This window comes from Nilaparvata lugens, chromosome 6, assembly GCF_014356525.2.
Source record: "Nilaparvata lugens isolate BPH chromosome 6, ASM1435652v1, whole genome shotgun sequence".
In the NCBI taxonomy this organism is placed as follows: domain Eukaryota; kingdom Metazoa; phylum Arthropoda; class Insecta; order Hemiptera; family Delphacidae; genus Nilaparvata; species Nilaparvata lugens.
The window spans coordinates 7,501,399-7,520,717 of NC_052509.1; the positions used below are offsets into that span (position 1 = coordinate 7,501,399).

The 19,319-nt window shown below is 32.1% G+C and overlaps 1 protein-coding gene across 4 annotated transcripts in view; it reads right to left on the reverse strand.

Annotated features, from left to right (window-relative positions):
- LOC111054448 (zwei Ig domain protein zig-2) overlaps positions 1-19,319 on the reverse strand; it is an 85,922-nt gene that overhangs the window by 13,739 nt on the left and 52,864 nt on the right. The window contains exon 1 of one of the 4 annotated variants that reach the window (XM_022341484.2): positions 18,859-19,053. The exons of 1 other annotated variant lie outside the window; for it this stretch is intronic. Coding sequence is in view for 1 of the 3 variants with exons in the window: in XM_039430058.1 (XP_039285992.1) it covers positions 14,292-14,322 (31 nt within the window). In the remaining 2 variants the exon portion in view is untranslated. Of the gene's footprint in view, positions 1-14,291; positions 14,420-14,461; positions 14,769-18,858; positions 19,054-19,319 lie in introns of those variants that run through there. 2 more of the 4 variants (XM_022341485.2, XM_039430058.1) reach the window with 2 other exon arrangements.

The window sequence follows — 19,319 nt, forward strand, 5'->3', positions numbered from 1 at the left end:
AAATAACACATCATGTATGTTAGCCATGTATCATACATGTGTATGCTAAAACGGTGTGAGCAAACGCGTACGTGCGTGGATGAGACTGTCCTTGTCTGCGAATGAGGAAGAAGATACGTCTCAATTAGTGAGATGCCAAAGTGTCTCTGTCTAACTATTTCTACCGGAAGAAAAAGCTTGCAGCTAAATGTCTCGTCAGAAATTTAAATGTCTATCATAGCTTGTCATCATCTGCACACTGGTCTATCCAGGAAATTTAGTTCTATTCTCTTTGAGTCTATCTCGATTCTGAGCATTTTGTTTCTACAGGGTTATTTGCATATTGATTCAATTAGTGAAGTAGACAAATCTCCTGCAATAACTGAATTTAAATTCGAAATAATCCTCGTTGGAAAATACCACAATTCAACTCAATGCTCCAAGGAAATACGGGTAGTGTCCTGTAGTAGATCCCAAATACGTGTTCATGAATGAAAATGAGTTGTATTGAAATCGTTTGAATGAATAAATTTCAACAGAGAAGTGTGGAGTGTTTCCCCGTTATTTTATTGAGACAAGACATACTCAACAAGGTTGAATGATATATAGCTAGAATATAAATGTCTCCCAACAGATCTCTGCGTCGGAAAATTGAAACAATTCCAAATTGTTGTCGTGGAAACACTACTTGATGAAGTTTACAATAAACGTGCTTATATTTTTATAACACTTCCTCAACGAATACGTAATATTACATCAGCCAAAAGTTGTCCACCGGATTTAATTTTTTTAGTAAAGCGCCAATGGAAAGAAGGGGTGATGTTACATCATCAAGTCTCGCCGCGTGTGTCTTTAGCACAACATTCATCATGATCATCTAAAATTAAACGGCGTAGTAGATTTGTAGATTCTGATGAACACATGCTAATAGCGAAATTATCTCCACGTTTATTGGTTTTTTCTGGACTAGTCTAGCTGTCTTACTTTTTTATGGTTTTATGTTCTGATATCATTAATTTCGCGTGTGACTAGTTCTTTATGATCTCAAAAGTAAGTTTAATGTTTCTTATGAGTTCTCAGCAATGAGACTTATTCTGGGAAATCATATAAAATAAATTCATCACGTCGACTATTTTTAGAGTACGCCAATCCATTCAAGGTTTTATATGCCAATCAAGATAATATACTAACTGTTATGAGTTTGGAACAGATAGTAATTGTTAATTTAATTACAGTTTTTAATTATCAGGCTTCAGATACAATTTAAACAAAAAAATTCAAGTGGAAAAGATTGAGCATGAAAATCTCTACAATTCAGTAGCACTTTCACCTAAAATTGAAAAAAAGCTCGAAATTCGTGAAAATGTGATTATTCAATTGCAAACTGTTGATTCTATTAAATCATTCACTATGAAAATATAGCAGACATCGTGTGTCTCCAGCGTTATTGTCCTGTCACCAGCTGGCTCAAATCTTCGAATAGTAGACTTGAGATGCGCGTGAAGACTAGAAACGCTAAATATTATTTGACGCTAAATTTTTAGCGTCAGGTGATTAATTTTCATAACGGCAAGGAAAGTTGTGTGAGTGCGCCACACTAGATTTTTTTTATTCGACACTACTTCCTACATTCAAGTATTTAACAGAGATATCTATACATCTATAGAAATCTTGCAGATCTATTAATAGATTACACAGATAATTGAGGCGTGTACCAGTCTATATAACTTGAATCAGTAAATTTTCATATATTAAGCACCCTATCATGATATCTATATAATAACAATTTCAAATATCCAATGAAAGCTATATAAATAGAACTAAGAACTTATTATACAGTGATAATATTCCAGCAATTGTATAAACTGCAATTTCTGAAAAAAATCTTCCATGTATGTCTATGATTCATGAGATAATGGATAATCGTAATACAGTTTTTCCATAGAGTAGGCAAACAATAAAATTATGGTAAAATATTCTACTTTTTAGAAGGATGTGAATTTCGGGTACCGTAGTGATATTTCAAATTTGAATGCAACTTGCAGCGGGTGTGAAATTTAAATTTCTCTATGAATTGTGAAAGAATATTCTACTATTCAGAAGAATGTGATTTTTAGGTACCGTGGTGATATTTAAAATTGAAATGCAACTAGCAGCGGGTGTGAAATTTAAATTTCTCCATGAATTGTGAAAGAATATTCTACTATTCAGAAGAATGTGATTTTTAGTACCGCAGTGATATTTCAAAATTGAATGTAACTTAAAGCGGGTGTGAGATTTAAATTTCTCTATGAATTGTGAAAGAATATTCTACTATTCAGAAGAATGTGATTTTTGGGTACCTTAGTGATATTTCAAATTTGAATATAACTTGCAGCGGTGTGAAATGTACATTTCTCGAAGAATTAATCCAAAAAACGAATAATGTGTATTAGGTACAGTTTATAGAGAAGTAGGTACAGTTGATCCAAAAAAGCTAATGGTGTGTATTAAGTACAGTTCATAGAGAAGTAGGTACAGCTTATCCAAAAAAGCTAATGATGTGTATTAGGTAGGTACAGTTTATAAAAAGAAGATACAGGTTAAACGTCGTTTGACAGTTGAGAAATAGGGAAGCAAGAATCTTTGTCCCATGTTGCACTAATAACTCTTCCCAATCATAACTATCTTTGGTGAATGTAGAGTGTACACTGTTCCTCCTTCGAAATCATTGAGATTTCAGTTCTACTACGTCATTCACATGCCTCCAAGATCAAATAGTCATACTCTCACATTCTATAATTTTTATCGGTCGTTTCAGATTCTGATAAAATTTTTGAACATAATTGATAACCGGATAGTGAATGGAACTTTATCAAAATGAATGTGACAGTAAGCTATTGGAATTTCCAAACTTCAATCGACCAAAGTCAATGGTCATTAATCAACCTGATATGTAGTCGATCAACTTGAAAAACTGGTTTATCTCAACTTGTAAATTCTTTCTCGTAATTAATTTCACGATAAAATGTTACGAGATGTTACGAAGCAGCCTCCAAAGCTTAGGTCTGACTTCGTATTTCAGTAAAGTCCAATAGAATTTTAACTAGAGTAGCAATGAAATTTTATGATTTCATGACTGGTCAAGGATGCTCTCTTACACTTATACTACAATACTTCAATAGGGATTTTTATGGTGATAGAAGAAAACTGACGTGAATTGATATCGAATGTTACAATGAATGATTATAGTTAAATTCTATCACATTGGAATCTAAACACCATAAACTTGAGAATGTAATTTCAATTGGAGTAGCATAATTCAGAAGTTGTTGGTTGAGAATAAGTAACTAAAAAATAAGAGGATTCAAAACAAGTTGAGAATTAAAAAGGAGCTAAACAGTATTCACCAGTCAACTTCTTGTAAGCTTTTTCAATGGATAAATAATGCGATTGATAAAATGACATTACAATAGTTAAAATAACTGTAATGAGTAATTTAACATTGATTAATTTTTCATTGAAACTAGTATCTTCCGGTTTGATAATCAATAGCAGTTTCTTTAATTTGCATCAATGTTCTTTCAAGTGGTTTCATTCTATCAAATGAAGTAGCCTATTATTAATAAATATGCTTTTATTCGTTTTTCATTACAAGATTCTCCGTGACAATCAGCCGTATTGGCTGTGAATTTTTTGTCTTTGCAGCTTTAATATAATAAGATTCTTCTTTTTGTTCCGAACAATATTATTGTTTAGTTTCAGAGATCATCAAAGTCATCATTCCATTCTTTAGTTTCTGCTCACGAATAGTTTTTTAGAACAAGTGAGAATGGTAAACTAAAATACAGGGAACGATGGTAAAAACGTATTATCTATGGAATACGAAGATAACATTGGGTAATAGCAATGAAATACTTCAAGAAATTTTGGGAGTTCATTCGAATTCCGAAGTAAACCAGAATTCGTCTTTGCGACACGTTTGAACGACTTTGAAGTATGAGATTAGGAAGCGGACCTCTGTTCGTGGTAGAGCCAAGAATTAAAGAGCACTTGTACTGCTTAAAGACTTTGGAAGAAAGCAGCTTTTTTTGAATGCTCTGAGATCCTCTTTGGCCCCTACTTCACATTTTTCTTCCTTTACAGAATTTTTTGGCAACTGATTCACGTACGTACTGTGCTCGCTTTTAAAGGAACGCAAAAAGTTCTCCATTCTCGGGAATTTTGTCTCTTCTTTGAGCCGTTTGTCTCTTACGCGAATTCCGATTTGAATTCCAAGTCGTTTAGTTTCCAACTGTCTAATTATTGCATATAATTAGCTTAGCAGTGTCTTACATTATCCAATTTGCATGAAATCAAGATTTATAGTTACTATAAAATATGAAAAACTTATTTTTACAGTAACTAAAATTTGGAGATTCCGAAAGAATTATCAAGTAAACACGGGATTGGAAATAGGATACTACTGTATTTGGAACGAGTTCACAATCGAATGGCTCCCAGGAAAAACGTTACAAGCGCAATTTCTCAAATTTTACAAGAACTAGAAAAAGATTTCAATGTTGATTTTTTGGATATTTTAAAAGTATTTTTAAAACTTCTACCAATAACTACTAGTAAAATTAATAGATGTCACTACATGATAGGCAAGAGCACAAGGAACGTTTTTCCATAAAAAAATCGATTACTAAAATTTTGGCGCTTGTAACGTTTTTCCTGGGAGTCATTACTAGAAATTCAAGGATCACCTGTTCAATTATTGTTTGGAACCGTTGATGATCTCAGAAATCAAGTTTCAGATCGATCACGTTCTTCGGTTTTCATTCATGTTCAATGGCACAATTATGAAGAAAAATTTATTTACACTTCTCTGAAAAAGAAAGCATTCAGGAAAAGAGTAGCTCGCAATTTACCATCCGAAGTTACATGAACGCCGAGTTACCTATCTAGATACGGCATAGAATTTAGCGTAGCTCATTTCCTGTTAGAACTCATTAGAGTTTAGAAGGAAAACATTTCTTGCTGTATCTGAGTTCGACAACTCCTTGGAAGGTCACTTCAGACTGTCATTGTTGCTTGAATGTGAAGAATTTGTGTCATATTGAAGGAATTCTGACAGTTTCAAATGAATCTCACTATATAAAGGTCACTGTCAGGTGACAAACGTCACGAAGTCATGAATGAACTTTGCAGTTTCTCGTAAGACATCCGTGCACCATTCATGAAATTGTAATGTCATCTTACTACTGTATGATGTCATGTATCATTCATGATTACGGTTAAATATTTATACTCCAGGAAGTGTGGTACTCTATTTCTTGTTGCGAATTTTATTTCTCCTTATTACTGTTGCAATTTTAATCCAACATGAAATTTCAAGAAGACTGAATAATTTCCACTGATTTTTTAAAACTAGCAGGTGACCCGTGCTCCGCAAGGGTCTGTTTAAAGCACTTGCCAAACTGGGAAACGTGATGTACTGAAATCTTGAAGAACTGAAAATAGGCCTATAACCATCCTCGGTGAATTAGGAATCCATATGCAGAATTTCAAGTTAATCAGTTCAGTAGTTGAGACGTGATGATGTGTCATTCGTGTATTTCCTATCCCGTACTTGTATAAGCCGATTCTTTCCTCTATTATATTATATATTAATTTACTATTTCAACAATATGAGACCGCTATAATCACTAACTCGCTCATCCTTCCAAGATTGACAATCTATCGATAACGTCACATTGATTTGAATGATATTTTTCAACAAAATGAAGTCTTTGTATGACATGTCATCTGCCAATGAGAGTGCATTGTTGGCGTGAACTTGTACTAAGCACCTAAAGTGAACTCGAACGTGATTGGTCGACGTAGTAGGTGGCATCCACCAATAAAATTGGAGAGGGGCGTTTAGTAAACCAAAAGTCTGTCACAATATCATTCTATTTGTATGTTTTCATTGAAATTGGAAATTTTTGAATTTGGAATTTGTATAAATTATAATATAATTATAAGAGCATTGTAATGTATTTCTTAATATGTCATATAATGTGTCACGATGGTCGATGGAAATCAGGAGGGTTTGAAACATAATATTGTTCTTCACTCTAAAGTTCATTGTGATAAATTATAATATGGTAATAGCAAACACATCATTATACAGTCCGTATTTTACAGATAGTTAATATAGATATTTAGAATAATAGTTTTTGTTTTTTCTAATTGTCGCATCTATGTATTGTGTATTTGGTGAAATAAATTGAATTGAATATCGATTGATAAAAAAGATCAGATTGCAATGTTAAACACGAATATTGTTCAGAAATTATGCTTCTACACTATGCTTCTTTATAGTATTTTCTCATAGCTATTGAATGACTCGTATTCTATCGTAGTTACTACTTGTGAATGAGACCGGTTGTAAATTTATGAATGGACTGGAAGTGGAGGAAGCTGTGGGCCAACTGGACATTAGTTGGATCACGCCACCAACTCAATCCGCGCATGCGCGTCAATCAAGTAGGCCGAAGGAATTTGTGACGATGATGATAACGATGATGATTGGATGGAAGTGGTGTCTGGTGACTGTGTGTGTCTTCCTGTACCCCAACGCATCATTTTCGGGTGATGGTGGCACACATATGGGTCATTAGTGTAGTGACTACTGTTCACATATTGTGTCACATATGGGTCATTACTGTCGTGACACTTTAAACTGTTAGCATTGGTTATACATGTACTGTAATGATAATATTTTTTACAGAGATATCACTCTTTTATAGAGTCAACTGGATAAATATATAATATTAAGCAAGCTGTGAAAGGGATGCATAGATGTTATCTATACTATAATAAAGGAAAGAACTGGCTTATTCACGTACGGGATAGGAAAATTATGTTAGACGGATCATCACGTCTGAACTACTGGACTGATTAACTTGAAATTTTGCATATAGATTCTTAATCAACCGAGGATGGTTATAGACCTATTTCAAACTTTCAAGATTTCATTACGTCAAGTTTTCAGTTTGTCAAGTTTTAAAATAGACCTTTGCGTAGCACGGGTTACCTGCTAGTCTATAATATAATAAAGGAAAGATTCGGCTTATACGTACGGGATAGGAAATTCAGATCATCACTTGACTGATTAACTTGAAATTTTTCATATTGATTATTAATTAACCGAGGATGGTTATAGGCCCATTTCAAATTCTTCAAGAATTCATTACGTCAAGTTTTCAGTTTGTAAAGTTTTAAAATAGACCTTTGTTAACGCGGAACACGGGTTACCTGGTAGTCTATAATATGATAAAGGAAAGAATCTGCTTATACGTACGAGGTAGGAAATTCACGAATGACGCATCATCACTTGACTGATTAACTTGAAATTTTTCATATTGATTATTAATTAACCGAGGATGGTTATAGGCCCATTTCAAATTCTTCAAGAATTCAGTAGATCAAGTTTTCAGTTTGTCAAGTTTTAAAATAGACCTTTGCGTAGCACGGGTTACCTGCTAGTCTATAATATAATAAAGGAAAGATTCGGCTTATACGTACGGGATAGGAAATTCAGATCATCACTTGACTGATTGACTTGAAATCTTTCATATCGATTATTAATTCACTGAGGATGGTTATAGACCTATTTCAAACTCTTCAAGATTTCATTACGTCAAGTTTTCAGTTTGTCAAGTTTTAAAATAGACCTTTGCGGAGCACGGGTTACCTGCTACTGCTAGTTAGTTTATAAAATCACTTTATTTTCTTTTTTTAAGCCGAAACTAGTTGTTTTGAAATGTTTTAAAGTTTCAAATAAAAGGTACTTCATGTTTTTAATTTATATTGTTTTTCTTAAATTTTGTTTATAAAGTATTCTGTCGGTTGAAAAATTTGAGATTTGGGTACAAGTGTCAGGAACTGGAGAGATCTGAATCTAGAACTGGAAACCAAGATATACGTTGGAGAGAATACTGCCGAAATCACGGTCACAACTCCACTTGCCTTTGCCTGAGATCTCTCTATTCATGAATTTCGGAGTTTATAGTCAATGTCTGGGTAATTCGGTTAATGAACCTCTATTGAATTTTGTCCAATGTTCGCTCTAATTCTATGGGCCAAAATGATGGTTGATTGGAATCATGGATTGAATCAAGAGAACTGTTGTACATTTATAGTTCCCGTTGTGAACTGTTTATGTTGTATAAAACTGTCTACTCTTTTCTATCACTACAACAAATAATATTGATCAATATTGAGCACTATAAAAAAATTGAGCAAATAATATTATTATATTGCTAATATTATTATACTTCCTAACTCCTAATACTTCTGTAAATAATTCTTCTCTACTAAGTAGTATAGTATTTTTATATCCGACAATAACCTTATGAAATTTGAATTAAGAATCTCCATTTTCAATAAAATAATACTTTAGTTAGGTACTCCAATATGCATTCATACCTATAGTGAGGTTCACGTTATAATGGCAGTGGAGAAAGATATTAGAAAAGCGTTGCTGATTCTCTTCCTTGTCTTCTATAGAGGATAGCTGATACCGGTAGGTATATCTTATTAACTCTTCATTCTTTTAATTTTATTTGCTTTGTCAAATGATAAACAAGGATAGTAAGATCAATATTAATCAAATACTGTACTGTCATTATAACTATTTATTATCTCTTTATTCTTTGCATGTTATCTGCTTTGTAAAGTGATAAACAAGGATAGTAAGATCAATACTAGTAGTTCTGTGAACAGTAGACCTCACGCAGTATTCTCATCCACAAGTACCTGATTGAAACTATAGACCTTACCTGTTATGGAAATACAGCAATAGACTGGCTTTTCCACACATCTGTGTAATCACTTGTCAGCTGATTTATGATGAATAATTCTATAGTCTAATTTTCACTCTAATATTGGCGTATGAAGGAGGCTCCTTTTTCCTTTTATATTATCCTTGAAATGCAAAATTTCCAAAAACCTTGTATATACGTCGACGCGCAATTAAAAAACGAACATACCTGTCAAATTTCATGAAAATCTATTACCGCGTTTCGCCGTAAATGCGCAACATAAAAACATTTAAACATTAAGAGAAATGCCAAACCGTCGACTTGAATCTTAGACCTCACTTCGCTCGGTCAATTAATCAAATACTGTCATTATAACGAGGACCTCACTATAGCTGAAAAACCAACGTTACTACTAGTACGTTTCATAAGATTCATATTGAAATGAAAATTGATGGTTAGTCTCCGAGACTAGTTTTAATGACAATGATCTGAAAAGAAAAAAATGGTAGAAATCGATGAAAAGGTTTGTAGTTCTTACGCCCACTACCGATGTTTCTAATAGAACAGTACAGATAATTACAGTTCATTATACAGTCAGTAACTCTGTATAATGAACAGTAAGCAGATAAAGGAGCATAAACAAAAGTCCAGTAGAGAAGAGAACCCTGCTTATTACTACAAAAATTCAAAGAAAATCTTTTTCCCATTTTTTCTTATTTCCAAATCATTTCGAAACACTCATTATCTGATTGTGGTCCAACTGAAAAACTATAACAACGACGTTTTTCATCGTTATTCTTCCGTGTTCAACTTCAACCCATTTTATCATGCTCATTCATCTTTATCTTAGTTCTTCCTCTTTTTCTTTCTCTTCCTCTTCTTCTTCCTCTTCCATCTGACGACGATCAAATGATTAGATTGTGTCTACAGTCTGTCTTGCACTTGAGGAGGCTGCACTTAAATTGTGCAAGTGCAGAGAAAGAGAGAGAGTGAGTGAGAGAGTGATAAATAGCTAAGTAGCTTAGTGAATAGAACAGCACTTGATTCCCCACAGACGCCAATTTGTGGATTTAGTGAGTAATGAAGGTCAAGAGCAGATGATAAGAGATAGCTACAGATGCACATTAATGCAGACTTAAATCCTTATCCATAACTATTATTTGTAGATGACTATGGCTATTGCTAACTCTCAAGTCTTGAGAGTTTATCTGAGCACTTATAATGAGAGCTGAAGAAGAGTAATAAAGAAGTAAACTCTAAATTATTGCAACTGAAGTTCATCTAAAATATTGTAATTTCATATACAGTACTGTATAATGACTCACTTTTGAAATGAACAATTTTTATAATTTTTCTGGTTGATTAATAGATTTTGTTCTCTGCTTGAGTTTGCACGGTATTGTTCGAAAAATTGTCAATTTCCATACAGTCCAATTTATTTCAAAATAATATTGAATTGACATCGTTCTCATTCTGACAACTATATAATAGAATATTTTAAAATATTAATCATTACCATTTCTACGATATAGAAAAATTCATTGTTTTAAAATGAGATTTGAGAAGTTCCATTCGCTGATGACTCATATCACTCAGAAAAGAACAAAAATATATTTTTTCTGTGCTCGTATCTTTCATTGATTTGGAATAAACCTATTCGAAATTGGCCATTATTGTTTTAGAATAAAATACAACTACTTACAGCCAATTCAGACATCTACAGCCAAAGTATTTTTAGTTATTTTACAGCCAAAGTAGACATTTATTGGTCATTATTGTTTTAGAATGAAATACAACTACTTACAGCCAATTTAGACATCTACAGCCAAAGTATTTTTATTTATTTTACTGCCAAAGTAGACATATGTTTTACATCTATAAGAATACATTACGAAAATTTATAATTTTCAACCAAAACCTGTTAACAATCAATGAAAAACTACATTTTGATGACTGTATTTACAGGTGCTTATTCAGCTCCGGCTTTCATTGGTTATCTCCTCACACCTCTAGCTGTGGTGCTATTGGTTGGCTCCTCCCACTGACGGAAACGGAGTGAGAGAGCTATCGGCCAATCACAGAGCTCCATAGTTCCGCCTATCAAAGCCACCATTTTGTCAGTGATTTTTCTGGATAAATCCATCTATCTTGAAACTAATTCTTCAAACCTTTGTTGGTGATGCCAAATTACACATGGAAAGTATCTAATTATGATTTTGGTATTATTTTATACTTTTGATTATAAAATTATGTATTTTATTTTATTTGTTTTGAATATGTATTTATTGTATGACAAATGAATGATTTGATTTGATTTTGATAAAAAAACGTCTTTCAGGAAATGTGAGAATTCACTCTACCTCATCTTTTATGGAATATTTGTAATAACATTCGTTGAATTTTAAATTTTCTTTTAGAAATTTGAAATTGAACAATTACCTACTCTTTTTAAAAACTAGCTTCCGAGTTTCATAGTTTCATAGTTTTTACAGTTTTATTTTTATGTCATCCACCGGTCATAAGACCATTTTAAAAAAATAGTTTGCATGTCCATTAACATCAAAATATTAACCATTATTATATTTACCTAGGGAGACAAATGAGCAAACCTCGAACTGTTTCGAAATCGATTCACAGACTGAAAAAAATTCAAAATGTTCTATATTTTTTCCGAATATTTGTACACTACAGTCTAAATTGCTGTATCCATAAATGAGAAAAGACAATACTTTCGCCCCAATTCGCTCTTGTCAAACATTTGTGACGCATAAAAAATCGCAACACCATTCGAATTTCCGCCAATGATTAGACCCCGTCACCCACCCACTCATTACATTGAACAAATAATTACAAAAAACTATTACATCATGAATCGCGATATTATTTGATCTAGTCCGAACGATACGAAACACAATACAAAGATTGTCTGCACACGACCTTTCATAGTCTCCTCCCCGTCATTTACGTTATACTGTTAGTAAATAAATCCGATTCATTGACGTAAAATTGATAGGAGTAGGCTGTTCCAATATTTATTCACAAATCGTATCGTTTGTTCATCGAGCGTCTAATTTTATCAATTAAACTGACAAAACTACGCTAACCCCTCTATGGACACAAAATTATTGAGCAACTGCTTCTTGATAATTTAAAAAAAACTCTTGAATTAGAGTTTAACTAGAGATTAACTTTATCAACAAACTTGAAAGGTTCTCGTCGTGTGAAGAGTTTTAGGAACTTCAACCAGCGGTTACGAAAAGTACCGAAAATTATCACTAATCATTACATAATTTTTCAGATTCTTTTTTCATCCATCATGAGTTTAACACGATGACGATTTGAAGGTAAAAGATAGTAAGCCACTCAAAAACTATTACCGATAGTTGAGAAAATGCCATGCTTGTTGAGACTGATTGGGATGTGATTGGAACTAAAATCTAACATGCAAATTGATGTTGTAAATCAATTATCGGTTCATAAAACACTTGAGAGAGATTTAGTGAAGTAATAAATTCGCCTCGATGACTTCTACTCTGCAAGTTTTAAGATATCCGGAACGATAATGTTGTAACACATTGGTCAACTAATTTACTACTTGTAAGAGTGAACAATTTTACAAAAAACTCAAAGTAAAAGCTTCAATTTGACCACAGAGCAGTTATGTGGAAAGTTGAGTTCTAGTTGACAAGTTGAGAGAAGTTGATTAGTTGAGTTGTTTAGTAGTTGAGTTCTGAGAGTATTACTAATTACAAGATTTATTATCAATAACAGATGGGAATTACTGACATATTGCATTTATCAAATGCTAATTTCCATCTAGCTGTTTACCCTGTTGTCAATATTTGCAGTAGCAGAAGTCTTCGGGGTGATTTACAGGATTTACTTTGAATTTTCGTTTCATAAATTATTATTAATTACAGTCATTTTAATGACAACACACAGTAAACCTAACAATGGAACCTGATAAAATGAATTTGAAAAATTCCAAAGGTTCAATTCAATTGTGTTTGGGTATATTTTGACAACTGACACTAATGAAACTATACGAATCTGCAAATAGGAAGTTAAATTCTTCCTTGTCTGCTCACTGGATTATATAGTACATTTCAAGGGCAATATCTTATTATATTTGAAGAGTGAAATAATTTATTCAAGGTTGAACATTACAAAGAAGCATTCATCAGCAATATTGTATCCTAGAATCTTGTAAAATACAGAAATTCCTATCAATTACACATCCTACAACAAGATTATTGAATGATGATGAATTTGCTATATTTCTTCGATACATGTTCATTAATGACAATGTATCATTGCTGTAAGTGTTTTTCATCTTATTAAGGAGAGAATTTAGCCGATTAAACAAAACTCATTGAATGAATGGAATGTTTCCTTAATGAAAGCGTGGGAGAGGGAAATCAATACCATTCTGAAAGAGATTTAACTTTTTTCGAGTTGAAAGAGAGTGTTTTGTGTAACAATAATATTGATCAAACACGAACCAAGTAAGCAATAGCTGAAAGAAATGTTCATCCCATTCTAAATATTTTAACGTTAACGTAGTTGAGGATCAAACTCAATTTATTTCGAACAAGTTTTATAGAACAAGGGATTAGATTCCAATGGAAATTATTATGTGAAGTAGCGAGTACCAAGGTTTTCAATAATGAAACTTTTATTCAATAAATTCGGAGGCCCTGAACATATTCAGGTTCGACCTGAAAACTCTAGACCTGAATTTCACAAATTATAGGTAGGCAACGAAAATTAGTTCGTAATGAGTTGGCAATGAGATTAGCTCCATTCAAGAGATTATTAGCTCAAGAAAATTGAAAGAGAAAAGTGAAAATTAATCAAAGAGAAAATTTATTTATCACTTGCAGGTAACCCGTGCTCCGCAAGGATCTAATTAAAAACTTGACCTAACTGAAATCTTGAAGAATATAGAATAGGTCATATAATAACCATCTGACCTGAATTAAGAATCTATATTATTATTACACAATGGTGTAATAACCGAAACCGGTCTTTCTAAGTATCGATAAATCTGTGGTTTTTGACAATTTCTTAGTCTTTTTCATTCAATATGAATAATTACCACAATATCAACTTCTCAACTACACAAAAAGTGAAAATCTATATTATGCAAAATTGAAGTTTATCAGTCCAGTAGCTCAGACGTGATGATGCGTCATTCGTAAATTTTCTACCCCGTACCTAGGTATAAAAGCCAATTCTTTCCTTCATTATATTATAAATTTAAAAAGAAAATTAGCTCAAGATATTGAGTATTCCATAAATTCTACTCAAGTTCACGCTTGTATAACATTGAGAAGACCACAAAAATTCACTCACAATTTACAAAATTCTTCATAGAAAACGACAAGTAGAAACCACGTGGACCTAGGTGTAAAAGCCAATTCTTTCCTTTATTATATTATAGATTTAAAGAGAAAACTAGCTCAAGATATTAAGTATCCCATAAATTCTACTCAAGTTCCTATTGGTATAACATTGATAAGACCACAAAAATTCACTCACAATTTACAAAATTCTTCATAGAAAACGACATGTGGACACAATGTTTCAATGTTTTTCAGCAACCCAGAATACAAACACACAATATACAACCTATTTCATAGAATCTTACACAAAAACTACCAGCAAATAATATGCTGAGTATTGGAAAAGAGGTAACTGACCGTACTTACTCTATTATAATTCCCGGAAGCGCCTACAATGTCATCTACGCCACTCATAAAAACTCATTCTACGCACAAATAGATCGCAACTACTGTTCGTTAACATCCAAACTGAACGTAATTCATACCAAACTACGTACTACGTAGGCTACACGCATCATTGACAAACCTACAATAACCTCTCCCACCCAACCAAAACCATGCTACTATTATTTATTTATATAATTTATCGGCAACCAATCGTTAATTTATTGATAAACAATGGGACCCAATTAATTAAATGATTGATTATTGTCATAGAGAGTTATGACCGCCACTGATATCTGTTTTATTGTGTAAGATCACAGCCGAATTTCATTAATTGAATGTATCGTTCATTTTTTTGGATAGGAGGGGGAATAAGAATCAATCACCCTAGCAAAATCATTGAATTTTTATGTGCAATAAAATCTATTCTTGAAGTGATTATCATTATTGTAAAACGTAATATGGATTATTGAGTTCAAATTGGTTAAGTTCCTTCTTATTAGCGGTTTCTTATCTGAATGATGATTCGATGATTCGTGTGTATTCACACACATTTATGGGGAAAATCTCAAGTGCTCAATTTATTCTTCTGGGAGTACAGACTTTGTGTATAAACATTTACATCAGTGTTAATTTATTAATCTATATTTGAGGAGTATACTGTTTAAAAATGAAGTAAAAATTCCATCTTCTTGATCGACTTTCAAAATTATGGAACTTCAATTGATTGAAAAATTATATTGATGTAATATTGAAACAGAGATCACCCTGAGATGATTTCTCATTGATTTTTTTTAGTGTTAGACCTCATTTAAAATAATGTATGGTAGTTACTTGGATGATGTTACTTAATTAGATTTATGATTCAAAAAATTTCAAATTCTAAACGTAAACGTCAACGAATTTATAAATACATAGAAATCCCAGTAGAGAATCATTTCTTGAATCTGATCATTTGATTGATTAAATTAAATTGAACATACAAATGAAGTTTGCTATTTTAAATTAATCTTATTTTAGTAAACCGAATCTGAGTTGTCATTGTTTGCATTTCCCATGTAATGCTTCGTTGCTTCACCTCTGACAATAGTCTTCGTTTCATTTATTTATTTATCATTTACAATCAACTTAAGGACAAAGAAACAGACTACAGACCAAAACTTCTTTTCATCCCAATTAATAAATTGTATTATCAATAAATTGAATTAATAAATCATCCCATAAAATAAATTGTCCAAATAAAGGTTATATGCGACTTTCCAATTCTTCACTAATTTCCACATTGAAACAAAACACAAACACTTGAAACAATTATTAATTTTATCAGCATTGTCAACAGAACATAAACTAATCCGGTAGCAATATTTTTTATGGTGGATGAAAATCATCCAATTGATGAAAGCTGGGGAAAAGCCAATATAGTACTGTATTCGTATTTTTCTAATATAAATTGAATGATTGAGAAAAGAAGCAGGCTTTCAAATCAATCCATATCTCGAACTAAAAAATAAATTAATAATCAACTGGAGGATTAAGACTTCAAATCAAGTAGAGAGATATCATTAATGTTTTCATACGACTTTTTCATCAAGTTTCTTACATCTTCAACGAACGTAATCTCAAGTCAAATAGAGTAGCCCACTGTATATAAAGAAATGGGAATTCAAAAAACAAACTTGATAATAGTAATTTGAAAATACTAAACATGAGTCACTGTCAATGTTGAGAACCGATCCATAATGAAATAAAAACACACAATTAATTAAATGATTGATTATTATCATAATTAAATAATAATTAAAAACACACATATATTGTCAAATTCTACAGTTTCGAAACCTTGGTCCTGTACCAAATGATACTGTAGAATTTGACTATATAATGTGTGTTTCTATTCCATTATGGAACGGTTCTACATGGTCTCGAAACCATGGTACTGTACCAAATAAAACTGTAGAATTTGACAATATATGTGTGTTTCTATTTCAATACTGAACGTGATTTAAACATGAGTAATCAATTTCAATTCAATTAGAGTACTGTATAGGGAAATGAGGATCTAAAACACCAACTTGATAATAATCTATACAGCAAATTAACCAAAAATGACGTTAGATAATAAAAAACTATTGCATTTAGACTTGCATAGAGGAAGCTAAGGTTGGCTGATGCAATATCGCCCGGCATTTCATTCTTCCAAGCCGACACTACAGATTGTACAAGGATAACGTATAACACCTCAACTTATGATCACTCACGGAGATAAACTGGTTTGGCTTATAAAATCCATGCTTTGCGGATAATTTTATGCAAATTTACTTACAGCTAATAATTTAGTATTAAATTTATAGAAGCAATAAATTGTGAAGTTCAAGTGGAAATGAACAATTTGAATAATACCGTAGAACGATGCCGTAGCCAAAACAAAAATTGATCTACAATAACTCAAAAAAATGATGTAGAGAATAGTCAACGTATAGCCAACACAAAAATTGATCTACAATAACTCAAGAATAATGAGGTAGAAAATTTAAATATTAATATCAATATCTAACACACTAAGATCAATTGAAATAATGATTTAATAGAGAAATAATGATAAACTTCAATCAAAAAATTGATGTTACTGTAGTTTAAAAGTTTCAGTTAAAAGCAGGAAGGATTTCACGTATATTTCAGTGATACTATGAAGATGATACTATGAATACTACAGTACTATAGAATAGTTTACAGAATATTAGATAGAAAATAGAATTAGTATTAGAAAAATTAGATTAGTATATAGAATAGTACTATACAGAATACTATAATACAGTGATACTATGAATACTACATAATTTGTAGTTTCAAGTAAGTTAAATAAATTGAATAAAATAATCCTACAAATAATTCTTGGAGTGAAAACTTCTCTACGTTTAGGAGTACAGTATTACTTTTCGGAGTTCGGTGAATCAAGCTACGTTTAGAAACGTTTCAGAGTATATAGGCATCAAGCATCTATAGTGATGCTAGCATGGATAAAATACTCATCTTCCGTTATATATTCTATTTCAGGATCTTCAAATATATACTTCAAGCAATCTAATAAATAGAGTATTATTTTTTAAAACGTGCAGGGGATGAATCTGAATGATATTCATAAAATTATTTTCGAGTTAAAAAATTAAAACATGGAAGGAAATCCGTGATCCACGTATAACATAGGAAGAACCTATACTGAGAATGAGTTGGCACATTTTGGGGATGTTAATTCAAAATGGAGGATGAGTTAGCATTGGGGCTACACACGTTAACTTTTGGTTCATAGGGGCATTATTGTTGAAATACAGAGAAGGTCACAAATTTTCACAAGAAATAAATAAATTTCCAATTAAAAAAAAAAAGAATTAGAATATACCAAAATATTGCATTACTATATGAGTAGACAGATTTCAAGTATAAGCATGCTGGAGAATAAAGCTATAATAGCACGATTTTAGATAGGATTTCAGGAACGGAAACCAAACTTCTACTAATATTAGTAGAGAAATAATTGTAAAAATTAGAATTTCACGATTGAAATGGCTTTTTACACATAAATTCCAATGTCATCTTATTGAAAATTTCGAGCATATATCTTCGAAAAATCATCACGTGAATAAAAAATAAACTTTGGATGTGTGTTCAAAGGATAAAGCCTTGAAATTGAACAATTTCATCACTACTTGTTCATCAATAAATGACGTTAAAAGGTTGAGAAATCCGTACCATTATAATAACATATTCTTTTCTTCCTCACATGAGGTAGGAGGGAAATTCGCATACTGTTCAAAAACTAAGAATCTAGGACACTAGGAATTATTTAGCTGATTTCAAAAATAAAATCAATTGTTAATAAAAACCGTTATAATTTCAGTAAAACCGAAATTATAAATACATATTCTTTTCTTCCTCACATGAGGTAGGAGGGAAATTCACATACTGTTCAAAAACTAAGAATCTAGGACACTAGGAATTATAAAGCTGATTTTAAAAATAAAATCAATTGTTAATAAAAACCGTTACAATTTCATTAAAACCATTGAAAAATCAAAAACGTTTATCCTAAGTGAAACTCAGCACATGTCACGAAAATTTTCTCAAATTTGATAGAAATTTAGTAGTTGTAATATAGATTTAACAGGTATATTATTGTGAGGATCTAGTTGAAAATTGTAGAAAAATTATTTTCAAAGATGTACAAATTTCAAATTCGAGCATTGCCATGTGGTTGCCTGCTTGGTTAACCTACACGACGACATAGGTTAGAATATCCGTTTCCTGTCCTGAAAAACCATGAGACATGATAGAGATGTGTGAAAAATTTAAGATTTCTTAGTGGAGGATGATTAGGTACTTACAAAATCCGGTTATCGAGTGTATATCGCTGGAATTCCTGGAGATTTTCCTGGATTTTTCTAATAGCCGGCCGGCAAAGTAGAGTTAAGTTTGGCACTAGACCGCTAGAGCTCACCACAATTCGTTCACCAAGTGTGGAGTGTCGAGACTGGACTGGAAGGAATTGACTCGTCGTGCCGTTCTTATACCGACACTCCGCCATATTCCATCCTTCTTCCATCTCATTCCCTCCAGACTCACGCACGCGCGTCTCCTCTCTCTTCCCCATCTCCCTCTTCGCTATTAATCTCTCTCTCTCACACACACGCTCTCATTCCCACACACACAATCATTTATTCAAATAGATGCTACTCAACTATTTTTTATTACTCATACTGGTTAATTTATTCCTTTAATCATCCATCATTCGTTACTAACTTACTAGATCTCATTTTTTATTGTTTTTATAGTTTTCATTCTTAGA